Below are 12,778 nucleotides of genomic sequence, written 5' to 3'. Positions count from 1 at the left end.
CCAAAGATGGAAGAGGGAGAAAGGTAGCTTCCATCAGGACATCCTTTGTCAATTATTTGAGGATAACCATTCAGACATTTTCCATACAGCCAAAGTAAATTTGATTCTTATAGAAGTAATCGGTGCCACCTCTGTGGCTCAATACATTTTGGAAAGCTTTACTAGGAGGGCATATTCCTCAAAAAGCAGGTTGCAGAAAAAGTGGGCAGATTCTTGTTGAAAGAATGGGTTAACCTTAGCTAAATGTCATTCTTTTTACTTCAAAGGCAGAAGAGGCATGTGGCGGACAGCTCTGTTATCCCAGGCAAACATACTTTTACCATTTGGCATCATATTTGCAATCAGGATAGCGGTAGGCAAAATGAGAGTGGCAAGGCCGCAGAGGCTTCAAAATCTCTGCCAGCTTCTGAGCTGCAGAGATGACTTTTTGTTGAGCTAAGAAACTGTCCGCACAAATGGCCAAAGCACTGTCAATCTCCTCTTGAACATAAGGCAAGAATTTTTCCTTTAAGAGTTCAGGCAGAATTTTCTCACACACCATGATGAGGCTCTGAGTGTGCTTAATGGAATTACAGGAGGGAAACACAGACTGACAGTCCACAGCTAAGCAGCTGAATATGTCATAATGTTCCTGCTGGTCTTCCATCAACGAGGTTCCTAGCAAAAAGAAACGGAAACGTTAGTTACAAACATGTATGAGCAAATGTTCTGTACATACCCATCTACAGTACTTTAACTCTATATCATGAAGCAAGTCAGACTACAAACTGTTCACCCCCTACCTGTCTTCCCCACTGAGAGAAAGAAAGCAGAAAGAAGAAAAGCTACATGTCGGTCATGTGAGAGCCCTTCCTTCTCTTATCATTCCCTACATCAACATTTCCTTCTATGTGGAAAACTAACATAGGGTAGAGAATTTTTCTCTCACAGCTCTTTTCTGGATATGCTATCTTTTAATGTATTATTGAGCAAACATGTGACTTCTCATAAAGATGGCAGTGTTGAATTTTTAAACAGTCCTTTATGTAACATTTTGAAGTTGAATCTAAGTATTGCAGGATTTAGTTTATGGTTTACATACAATTTGAAAGTCATGACAATGTGGAGATAGTGAACACCCTTCATTCAGTGAGTAATTGTTCCTGTACTGAATTATTTTGGATCCTGTTCCAGCCTCTCCAAATAGCTTGGGGCAGAGAGTCTTCCCAAGGGAGATATAAAGTTATATAGCAAACAAGACATGGACCACTGAACATTACAAACTTCTCTGACTGCAAAGGGTTAGGCAAGTTTCAGGTAATTAAAGGGGGCAGCTGGGCCTGATGAGGAAGAAATTGAAAGCTTCTATTCAAGTGTCCAGGAAGAAACATCACACACCTAAACAAGATGTGCTAATAATCATGGGTGAGTGGAATTTAAAATAAAACAGAATCCAGTATTGTTGGAAGATTTGGGTTAGGCACACTAAATGAAGCAGGAGAGTAACTCATAGAGTCTGTGAAGACAAGAATTTGTTCATTGTGAACACATGTTTCAAGCAACCAAACAGACAATTGTATATAGGTGGACCTCACCGGATGGCCAATATAGAAATCAAATATATTACATAATTGGAAGCAGAAGATGGAGAAGCTCTATTCTCTCTGCTAAAACAAGACCAGGAGCTGATTGTGGAAACTATTATCAAGGAAGAATGTGCAAAGACTATTCTTGTAGCCAAAAGAAATGAAAAGCCTTGATGGATGACTGATGTCTCTCTTCAGCAATTTTGTTTCAAGAAGCAAAAGTAAAAGGTGACAGAAAGCAAGGCTTAGACTTACCTACAAGCCCAGTTTTCTGGCATGCGCTGGGGAGGGTTGGGAGCTGGCACAAGGTTCAGGGGCTTGTCTGGTGGGGCAGGGACTCAGCTGGGCAGCCAGCATGCTGCCACAAAATGGCTGCTGGTGTGGAAGCTGGAGAAGGAGCCATAGTATCTTTAACTCTAGCTGGAACTTTTCCTGCCCTGATGCATACCTTCCTGGCCCACCCTATATTTCAAGTGGACCAATCAGGCCCTGCCTCAATAGGGGCAGAGCCAGCAGGGAGGCTCAGATATGAGCTATTGCACTCGGCTCCTCCAGATAGGTATTTAAGAAGCAGCCCCCCTTGCCCAGCTGAGTCTGCTTCCTAATTTGTCCTGCCCTCCCTCCCTATACTTGGGCTGTTTGGTTGTTATATCAACTTCATGTTAATTCGTCACAACTTTTGGCAGTTTTGGCATGGGGCTGGATTTATTTCTGGGGGAGGCCTGGAATAGGACATGCCCAGTTGGGGGCTATCAGGGTGGTGGCCTCCCACCAAGTGGCAGGGGACCACACAGCAGGCTTCTGTCCAAGTGGATCCCACATACTGCCATCTCAGGCTATTCCCAGCAGATGGGCTGGATCCAGCCCCTATGCAATGCCAATGCCTGATGCTGTAACCAATAAAGTTGTGTACCCAAGGTTGGGTGAAAGGAAAATATATATAAGTCTATGTCTAAATACTGAAAGTATAATTTATTAGAAGCGCTATATAAAAGTTAAAATTATTTAAAAGCATTAAAATAGCACAATAGCATTTCCTGAGGTTGATAACTATAACCACATACCAAACGCATTTCGGCCTATGGGGCCTTCATCAGTGGTTAATTAAAACCCTTTGTAAACCTGCACACATTTACAGAAATACATTAATGAATACAAATACAAACAGTTCAAACCCAACCAGGCATGTGTATATGTTGTAAATTTTAAAACTAACCTGAAAAGCTGAAAGATCAACATGGAAATACATTAATTGAACAGGACAAAATAAAGAAAAGATGGGACCAATACACTGAAGAACTATACAGAAAAGATGAAAGGATGACAGATTCCTTCCAAGAAGAAACAGTTTTAGAAAGTGAAGTGAAAGCTGCACTGAGGAAAATTGGGAGAAACGAATAGATGGAATATCTGAAACTGAAACTGAAACTGAAAAGAGTTTAATACGGTCCAAGACCAGCATAAAAACATACCAGATATACATACATAACATAACACATATAAAAGAGTATCAAGTGCGAGCCCCTATAATTTCTTTCTCACTCATAAAAGCCGTTAAGCGCATAATTTTAATTTTTACAAAATTGTTAGCATAAATATAAATCTAAAATCGTTCAACCATTAAGTTTGACCCATGCACGTCTGATCCTCATAGCTTGCCACTTAAATTTGGCCACTTTAAAAGTGATCTCCATATCCTTGTCTGAGAGCATATTAGAAAGACTAAAAGCTCTGGATCGCCCTGGGAGGCCCGATAATACAGAAAGAACGGCTTCTCATATCTTGTTATAGATTTTGCATTCGAACACAACGTGCTCAAGGGTCTCAATACTCCCATCAGAGCAGGGGCATAATCATCCTGCATATGTTATCTTTTTGTATCTCCCTTCCAAAAAGGCTGAAGGGAGTGTGTTACAATGCATCATGGTGAAGGCCCTCCTGTAGTCTGGACTATCTAAGTGGGAAAGGACCACGTTGGTGAGAGTGCTGCAATTTTTTTTTTTTTTGAGAGTTAGTAACTTGTATTCTTTTTTTTTTTTCTTTATATCTTTGAGGGGTACAGGAAAGGAAAAAGGGAAAGGGGTAAATGTTGACATTTAAAAAACAATACAGTATTGTAATATAATTTCTGAATAAAATAAAATTACAAAATGTCTTTGATTTGTTGTTCTTACATCATAATAATCTTTTATATTCTAAAAATTCTTATTCTTGTCTGACAATTATTTGAGATAAAAAGTAAACAGAGTATTATAATATTTTAGCATAAATTGTTTATGTTAGTTGCGTTTCGTATATGTGTAGAAAGATGCCCACTTTTCCTGAAATTGCTCAGTAGAATCAGTGAATTTGGGATTTAATTCATCAGTCATTTTAGCCATTGCTGCATATTCCAGAAGTTTTTCTTTCCAATCATCAATTTCAGGTATGTGGGTTTGTTTCCATGTTCTTGCTAGGATTGTTCTGGCAGCTGTTGTGGCATATTTGAAAACGTCATGCAATTTTTGAGGTAAATTTGACGGTACTATACTGAGTAAATAAAATTTTGGATCGAATGTAAACTTCATATCTAACATCAATTGTAGTTCACGATGAACTCTTTTCCAGTATAGTTGTAGTTTTGAACACGTCCACCAAACATGAAAATAAGAACCGTCTGATTCTTGACATTTCCAACATGCACCTTTTTTCCCTGGAGTTGTCATTTGGGAAAGCATATTGGGAGTCAGGTACCATCTGTAGAAAGTCTTGTACCAATTTTCTTTCACTTCTTGGGAGACTGTATATTTCAATTCGGAGGAGCAAAGTTTTTCCCATGAATCCATATTAATCATTTCTCCGAAATTTTGCATCCACTTTATCATGTTTATTTTGACTTGTTCTTCTTCTGTGTCGTATTTCAAAAGAAGTTTATATATTTTTCCTAATATGTGTGAATCATTTTTGGATATTAACTGCTCGAATTCGGTTAGTTCACAAAATGCTTGTGGATATAAGCAGTCTTTTTGCAAGTTGGATCTCAGTTGTAAAAAAGTTAGCCAGTTCAACTTTTGAAATTTATCTTGAAGTTTAATCATATCCTTAATTTCTCCCGTAGGCTCTATCATATCATTGTAGGTAAAGTGAACACCTGGTTTTAATTTAACATTATCATGATAGGCTTCAGTTGGTGACATTATAGATGGTGGAGAAGGACTTATTCTCATTCTGTATCTTTTCCAGACTTTCAATAACGCTGTTTTGACATCACAGTCTTCTTGTACTTTATCTTTTGGAACTTTTGATTTGGGGTCCCACAAGACTTTATGAAAACCCTGTCCCAAATCCGCCCGTTCTAAAATAACATGCCGACTTTTAGGTTGTTTTATCCATTCGGTTATCCAAGATAGGCAGGCTGCATGATAGTATAGTTTAATGTTGGGCATTGCCAGCCCTCCTCTTTTCTTTTCATCTTGAAGGACCTTGAATCTTACTCTCGGTTTTTTCCCGTTCCAGACGAACCGGTTGATTTGTTTTTGCCAATTATCTAATGTCCTTTCGGGGATGTCAATCGGCAAGAATTGAAATAAAAAATTTAGTCTAGGAAGAACGTTCATCTTTATCGTCGATATCCTTCCTAGCCATGAAATGTTCATCTTTGACCATAAACTCAGATCTTTTTCTATTTTTCCCCAGGTTTTCAGGTAGTTTAACCTTAAAAGTGTATTATTTTGGGGGGATATGTTGACACCCCGATATTTCACTGATTCTTTGGCAATTCGGCAACCAGTAATATCTTCAATGAGATTGTCTTCATCTGCTGTTAAATTAAAAGTCAATATTTTCGTCTTTGTTTTGTTAAGTTTGTATCCAGAGTATTTCGCATATTCGATAAGATGATTGTAAACGTATGGGAGTGTTTGCTCGGGGTTTTTACAGATTAAAACAACGTCGTCTGCATAACTTTTGATTTTGTGTTCTTCGTTTCCTATTGTTAGACCTTTGATTTTTGGGTCATTTCTTATGTAGTTTGAAAAGACCTCCATTGATAAGTCGAATGAGAATGGAGAAAGAGGACAGCCTTGTCTGGTACCTTTTGTAATGTTCAGTTCTGTGGACAGCTGACCGTTAATCAGAAGGCGAGCTCTTTGTACCGAATATATTGTATTGAAAACTTTAAGTAGAGTTTCTCCACAGTCCATTTGTTGTAGTGTTTTACTAATAAAGTGCCAGGAAACATTGTCAAAAGCTTTTTCTGCATCCAAAAATATCATTGCTGTTTTTAATGATTTTGACTTTGCATATTTTATTGCACTAAGAACCAGTCTCACATTATCTCTCATGAGTCTTTTAGGAATGAAACCTGTTTGATCTGGGTGTACCAAGTTTCCGATGTATTTTTGAAATCTTTTAGTGATTATAGAGACAAAAATTTTATAGTCAATATTCAATAATGATATTGGCCTGTAGGCTTGAGGAAGGCATTGGTCGAGAGTGCTGCAATTGTAGCACATGTTTTTGATTCTACTTAGGTCATGCTGTCTTTCCACGTCCAGAACTCTTTGCCTGATCAGGGCTCTGGTCGTTCTCTGATCAGAGTCCATTGATAGGAGCAGATGTTGTGAGAGCCCATAATAGCCTAGTTTATTCATCAGATTTCTTAACCAGGGGAAAACAAAAGTGTCAAACAAAATTAGGTTAACAAGTCCTTTGGGACGTGGAGCTATTTTGAGCCAATAGGAGATCGAGACAATCCATATCCTTGCTTCAATCGTTACTTCCCCTGCCTCCATTCGACTTGCAGCATTGGAGACACTGGGAGGGACTTGTAGTACAGCTCTCAGGAATTTGGATTGGATCTTCTCCAGCCTGGAGTAATTTGCTGTGTTAATAAACAGCCCCCCATATAACATTTGGGAAAGGGTTTTGGCTTTATATAACTTAACAGCAGCTGTAACCGAGTGTCCTCCCTTAGTCCAAAATTTTTTTAATATAGCTGCGGCACTTTTTTGGGCATTGGTGGAGACATGGGCTATGTGAGAATTCCTTAATCCTGTTGCCTGAAAGACCACACCCAGGTATTTATAGCAGTGTACCTGCTTATCTTAATCCCATTCAGACTCCAGGAGTGAAGTTTTGGCTTATTGGCAAAGACCATTACTATAGTTTTTGAGTGATTAACCTCGAGTTGATTATCAGTGCAATAGATCGCAAACAGGCGCAATGCCCTCCTGATGCCAATAGATGTTCTAGAACAGTCATGTCCAAAGTCCGGCCCAGGGGCCAATTGCGGCCCCCGGGCCGGTTTAATACAGCCCCCCAGCCTGTTTTGCAGAGAGAGAAAAGGGAGCGCGTGGGGGCTGCGCCTGTGCTTTGCATCCCCGATCGAGGGGGTGACGCTTGGGTGGAGGGTCGCCTCGATTGACTTTCTCAGCCCCCCCCCCCGGAATGAAGGCCAGCGAGTCTGAAACCCTAGAGAGGCCACTTCCTTCCTACCCAGAGCCCGTGCGTGGGGACACGGCCTTTGTTGTTCTGAAGCATGGAAAAGCAGCAGCAGCTCCTCCCGAGTGGGTCAAGGGGGATCCTGAGGATGGGTTGGGGGGGACTAGAGGGTGGGAAAAGTGGCGGGGGGGAAGGGAAATGCAAGGGAGGTCAGAGGCTGGCTCCAATCCGGGAGAGGAAAGACATCCCACACACACACACACAAACACCGAAAAGCCTGGGAGTGGGGGGGGGCTGCTCCGTCTGGCTCTCCTCCTTCCTCTCTGCAGAAGGCTGGGGTGGGGGAGATGCAGCCCCTTCCCTGCATTGTGGAGGCCTCGCGAGGGATCCAGATTTGCGGGGTGGGTGGGAGGGAGGAGGGGAGAGACTGGGTGGGTCTTGAGTGGGGGGATTGTGAGTCAAGGAAAGGCAGGGGAAGAGGGGGCTGGATTTGGGGGCAGTGAGTGTTTGGAGTCAGACCCCCCCAGCAGGTTCTCTCCAAGGAAGTGGCTGCTTCGAAAGAAGGGATGGGGTGGGGAAATAAATGACTCCTGGCATGTATCGTGTTTGGAAATGAGGCGCGTTCAGACGGGGCCGAGTCTGCAGAGGACACCCGTGTTCATTCCAGAGGTCAAAACCCCGAGCAGAGAGCAAAGAGGTCAGAAGGAAAGAAGAAGGGAAGAGTTGGTTTTTATATGCCCACTTTCTCTACCATTTATGGGTGGCTTACAATCGCCCTCCCCTTCCCCTCCCCACAACAGATACCCTGGGAGGTAGGTAAGGCTAAGAGAGCTGTGACTAGCCCAAGGTCACCCAGCTGGCTTTGTGTGTAGGTGCAGGAGAAACAAATCCAGCTCACCAGATTAGCCTCTACCGCTCATGTGGAGGAGTGGGGGAATCAGACCCGGTTCTCCAGATCAGACTCCACCTCTCCAAACCACCGCTCTTAACCACTATACCATGCTGGCTCTCATGGGGAGAAAAACTCCACATTCCTCCCTGCACGGGAGATTTCAGAGTGTTTGAATCTTGGACTCCATGAGAATGAAAACCAGTTTATTTCCTGGCTCAGATGAGGGGAGGACAGAATACCCCCGGCATGGTTGAAGGGAGAGAGTTGACAGTCCCAGGGAGGCACATGAGCAAGGGGGGAGGGGGGAGGAAGAGTTCCTGCTCCCTCCCTACAGAAGGAAGGTTGGAGATTTAGAAGCTAGGGGGCATCCGGTGAGCTGAAAGGGGCTTTGGGGAAAGGAAGGAATGTAGCCATGGTTTTTGTGGTGCAGTCTGTGGTTATGGGCATAATAAGTATGCCGTTTGCAATAAACTTTGCATAAAATAGTTAATTTGCATTTAATTAAATTAATTAAGAATGTCAGGCAAAATGGTCGGCCCTCATGTTCACTTCATCAAATCTTTGAAAAAAGTTTGGACACCCCTGTTCTAGAAAGAAGAACGGCATCGTCCGTATATAGCCGTGTTGGCGAACCTATGGCACGCGTGCCATAGGCGGCACGCCGAGCCCTCTCTGTGGGCACGCGCAGAGCCGGGCGGAGGCGGGGGCGAGGCGGCAGGTGTAGCGGTGCGGCCACCGGGTAGCCCTCGGGGCTGAGCATGAGCGGCCAGTGGCAGCTGTGGGTCCGGAGCAGCACCTGGGTGTGGCGGCGGTGCTGCTGCTGCTGCTGCGGCGAAGTGGGCGGCAGGAGGCATATGGCTTGCGGCGTGGCAGCTCTTCCGCCGGCCAGCCCGGCGCCCCCGCCTGTGCCGCCGCCGTGGTACCACAAGGACCTGAGCCGGGCAGCGGCCAAGGAGCTGCAGGCCCGGGCTGGCTGCGACAACAGCTTCCTGGTGCACAAGAGCGTGGCAGGAGCCTTCGCCCTCTGCCTGCTGTGAGTGGCCCTGGCCCCTTGGAGGCCGGGGGAAGAGGGGTTTCTCTCCCCCCCCGGTAGGCTGCACTGTGATCAGCGGCAGCGAGCTGGGAATCGCTCCCCCCCTTTCCCTCCCCTCCCCTCCCCTCAGAGCCCCCCTGTGTCGGGAGCTGCTACCGAGCGCGCTGCTTGGAAGGGTGCGTGGCTTGGTTATGTTTTTTGTAAAGCGCGACTCGCCCGGGGTTTGCATTTCACTGCGGGCAGCGGAAGGGAGCCAGGGAGCCGGACCGGAGGAACGGGGTGGGAAAGCCCCCCCCCCAACCCACTTTTGCAAACTTGCCGCCCTTTGCACCCGCACGGGTTTTGCTGCCGGTGTGGGAAGTGCGCAAGCTTGCCCCCCCCTTAACCGGGGTGCAATGCAAAGGCGCCTCTTCCTCTGCAATGCGGCAGGCTTTTTTGTGTTTGTGTCTTTGCATCGTTGGGGGGGCGAGTTGCAAAAGTTCGCCTTGCGGGTTTTCATGCAAGCCTGCGGACGACTCGACCTTTCCTTGGGGGGGGTGTCTCTCTCTCTCTCTCCCCCCAATACACCCCGTTGCTGGGGCAAGCTGGCCCCTCAATCATTTTCCCCATCCAGATTCTGAAAACTCTGCATGGGGGGTAATTGGCCATTTGTGAATGGGAGGTTTTGCCTTGGATTTGCCACTCAGATGCACATTTCCCTCATCCAGATTCTGAAAACTCTGCATGGGGGGTTATTGGTCATTTGTGAATGGGAGGTTTTGCCTTGGATTTGCCACTCAGATGCACATTTCCCCCATCCAGATTCTGAAAACTCTGCATGGGGGGTTATTGGCCATTTGTGAATGGGAGGTTTTGCCTTGGATTTGCCACTCAGATGCACATTTTCTCCATCCAGATTCTCAAAACTCTGCATGGGGGGTTATTGGCCATTTATGAATGGGAGGTTTTGCCTTGGATTTGCCACTCAGAATTCCTTAAAAGTGTGGAATTGTTTGCCAAATAATTTTAAGTCAATGAAAGCACTTGGGATTGCTTTCCTCACTTTGTTTGGATCATCTTATGCTTGTGAGCAGCTGTTTTCAGCTTTGAATTATATCAAATCTGACACCAGAAACAGACTAACAGATGACCTGAGTGCTGCATGTGTTGATTTCAAACTTACAAAGTATGAGCCAAGGGTAGACAAATTATCAGCATGCACACAACAGCAAAAATCACATTAATTGTTCAAAAGCATGCCTTTCAATAAAAAGTTGTTTGTATCATTGAAAGCTCTGTTATTGTGTTTTTCTTTTAAGGCAAAAGATGTTAATGTATGAGTTGATTTTTCTAAACTAAAACCTCAGTATTCAGGTTAAATTGCCGCATTGGCACTCGGCGATAAATAAGTGGGTTTTGGGTTGCAGTTTGGGCACTCGGTCTCTAAAAGGTTCGCCATCACTGGTATATAGTAACAGGGGAATGTGCCTGTCCACCAGTTTTGGGGGGTGCAGCTCTTGCTTGTTTAAACATGCTACCATATCACTGATGTAAAAATTGAACAATAATGGCGCTAGGATGCTGCCCTGTTTGACCCCCTTCCTTGTTACAAATGGGGTCGGTAAGCTGCCCTTGATGGTTACATCTTACCCGTATTGTGGTTCTTTCGTATAGGGCTCAAATCAGGAACAGAAGCCGTCTGTCTATCGTAGAAGCTCTTAGCTTTTCCCAGAGAATGGATCTTGGGATTGAGTCAAATGCCGATTTCAAATCAATAAAAGCTGCATACAGTGAGTCAGCAGATTTGCCGCATACTTCGCAATAAGATGGTCTAGCAACACACAATGATCTATTGTAGAGCAGCCTTCTCTGAAACCAGCCTGCTCTTGTGCTATAATTCCCTTGTTCCAGCAAATCTTTAAGTTTCCACTGAAGATGCTTGGCGATGGGATATCAATAGTATTCCAAGCCACAAAAATTGAGTCTATCAAAATTTTAACAAGAATATGCCAATAAATATGGAAAACAAAACAATAGCCCACACACTCAATTTACATTCCAGTTCCCCAAAAAAGGAGATGCCAAAGGCTGCAGCAACTATCGGACCATTGCATTAATTTTTCATGTGAGTAAAGTGATTCTCAAAATCTTACAACAAAGACTGTTACCATATATGGAACGAGAAATGCTAGATGTTCAAGCTGGATTCAGAAAAGGCATGAGAGATTGTATTGCAGAGTTATGTTGGTTACTGGAGCATACGAGAGATTTTCTGAAGAAATCAGCTTTTGTTTCATAGATTATGGCAAAGCTCCCAAAAAGCTAAGGTTGGTTTTAAAAGAAATGAGTGTGCCACACTTTTGATGTGCAACTTAATTGTTTTGATGAACAATCTGTACTTTGGTCAAGAGGCTACTGATAGGACAGAATATGCACAAACAGAATGGTTTCCAGTTGGACAAGGTGTCAGACAGTGATGAATTTTATCTCCCTATCTCTTCAATCTATATGCAGTACATATCATAAGGAAAGCTGGATTAGATTTAGATGAAGGTGGAGTGAAAATTTATGCTTTTTAAAACCTGCCTAAGGGGGCTTCCCTGATGTATTTCTTGTCTCTGGGTTGGATGCCAGGTGCTTGGAAGCCAGGTATTTTGCTCTCTTTTCTCCTAATCTACATTGCCTGCTGTCATAATTCTATCTCTTATGTGCCCCCACACTACCTTAAGCCAGACCTATAGCAGTGTTTTGCCACAGCAGACATTTTTTGGCTTTATGGATTATATAAAAGGTAAAGAGAATGTTTTCCTATATCTAATTTTCCTATATATATAGACTGTGTGTTTTGATTTAAGCCTTTATCAGATTAGTTAAGCATGTAAGTATCAGTCATACAAAATCTGGCAACTTGATATATGTACACAGATAGCCAATAAATTTCGCTTCTTGGACTTTTAATTAACCAATTGCCTGTAAATGCTAGAAGCTAAAAAAGGTGAATAACATCTATGTTACTACCTGCCTTGTTACATTTTCTATGCTGCCTGAAAGATGAAGCGAAGTACCTTCTTGCATGTCAATAATTCCTAGTCTACTGGCATCCCGGACGAACAGATACCCATTGTTGAAAACACCAAATGTGTTAGCATCAACATAGGTGAAGAAGAAGAAGTAGTTCAGATCATTATTCATCATGGAACTAATGATAGCAAGAAGCTGGAGAGCTAGGTCTGCTGCCATATCAGGAGATACACTATAACATTCCTTCAAAGGTCTGGTGCTGGTACTGACTATTAGCCGGCCACAAGACCCCAAGTATTTTGGAAATGGCCACCCTTCTGCTTCAGGGAAGATCTGCAAAGGAGAGGAAATAAAAAGGGTGTCCATATCAAAGTGGCAATACTTATACGATCATTGAATACCGAATGCATATGTACATTAAAATATCCTGCAATCTCACAGAATTACTTACTATAATGTTTTTAGAGCTGTGCATATCGGTAAACCCAAACTGAAAATAAACTAAAAAAATAGCCGTCTTGGCTTTTTCAGGTTTAATTTCAGCCGAATACTAAAAACCGGGAAAAGCTGGATAGGCAATTCCCGAATAGATATTCTGCTTTTTCGGGTTTCAGCTATTTACCTTTGCTCAGATGCATGGCTCTGTGCCTTCTCCCATTCCATTTTTCTATCTTTGACTGGTTTTGTTTGGAGGAGACATTCAGCTGCTTTGGGCTTCTGAAGAAGATTCCCTCACCCATGCAGATGAGCAATCTCCTTCAGACAACCCCCATGGTTGAGACTTTGGCTGGCTCTGATATTATCCCCCCTTATGAAAACCTCAAACTGAAGGTCACCCTCAGTAGTGACTTTGTTTACTCACACCGT

General features: G+C 43.4%; 1 protein-coding gene across 1 annotated transcript; it reads right to left on the bottom strand.

Annotated features, from left to right (window-relative positions):
- Positions 1-316: 316 nt before the first annotated feature.
- LOC130485134 (divergent protein kinase domain 2B-like) lies at positions 317-12,386 on the bottom strand. Its single transcript, XM_056858244.1, has 3 exons — positions 12,363-12,386; positions 11,956-12,244; positions 317-657 (listed from the first exon to the last, which is right to left on the bottom strand). The coding sequence occupies exons 1-3, from the start codon at positions 12,384-12,386 to the stop codon at positions 317-319; spliced, it is 654 nt and encodes a 217-aa protein (XP_056714222.1).
- Between the last annotated feature and the right edge of the window lie 392 nt (positions 12,387-12,778).

This window comes from Euleptes europaea, chromosome 12 (assembly GCF_029931775.1).
Source record: "Euleptes europaea isolate rEulEur1 chromosome 12, rEulEur1.hap1, whole genome shotgun sequence".
In the NCBI taxonomy this organism is placed as follows: domain Eukaryota; kingdom Metazoa; phylum Chordata; class Lepidosauria; order Squamata; family Sphaerodactylidae; genus Euleptes; species Euleptes europaea.
The sequence above is the reverse complement of the archived record's forward strand: the minus strand, read 5'-3'. Positions and strand labels throughout refer to the sequence as shown.

Coding starts and splice junctions, on each gene's coding strand:
- LOC130485134 (XM_056858244.1), bottom strand. CDS start 12,386: ATGCACAGCTCTAAAAACATTATA. Junction 12,245..12,362: donor ACAGCTCTAAAAACATTATA/GTAAGTAATTCT, acceptor TCTCCTTTGCAG/ATCTTCCCTGAAGCAGAAGG. Junction 658..11,955: donor AATTATTGACATGCAAGAAG/GTACTTCGCTTC, acceptor TCTTTTTGCTAG/GAACCTCGTTGATGGAAGAC.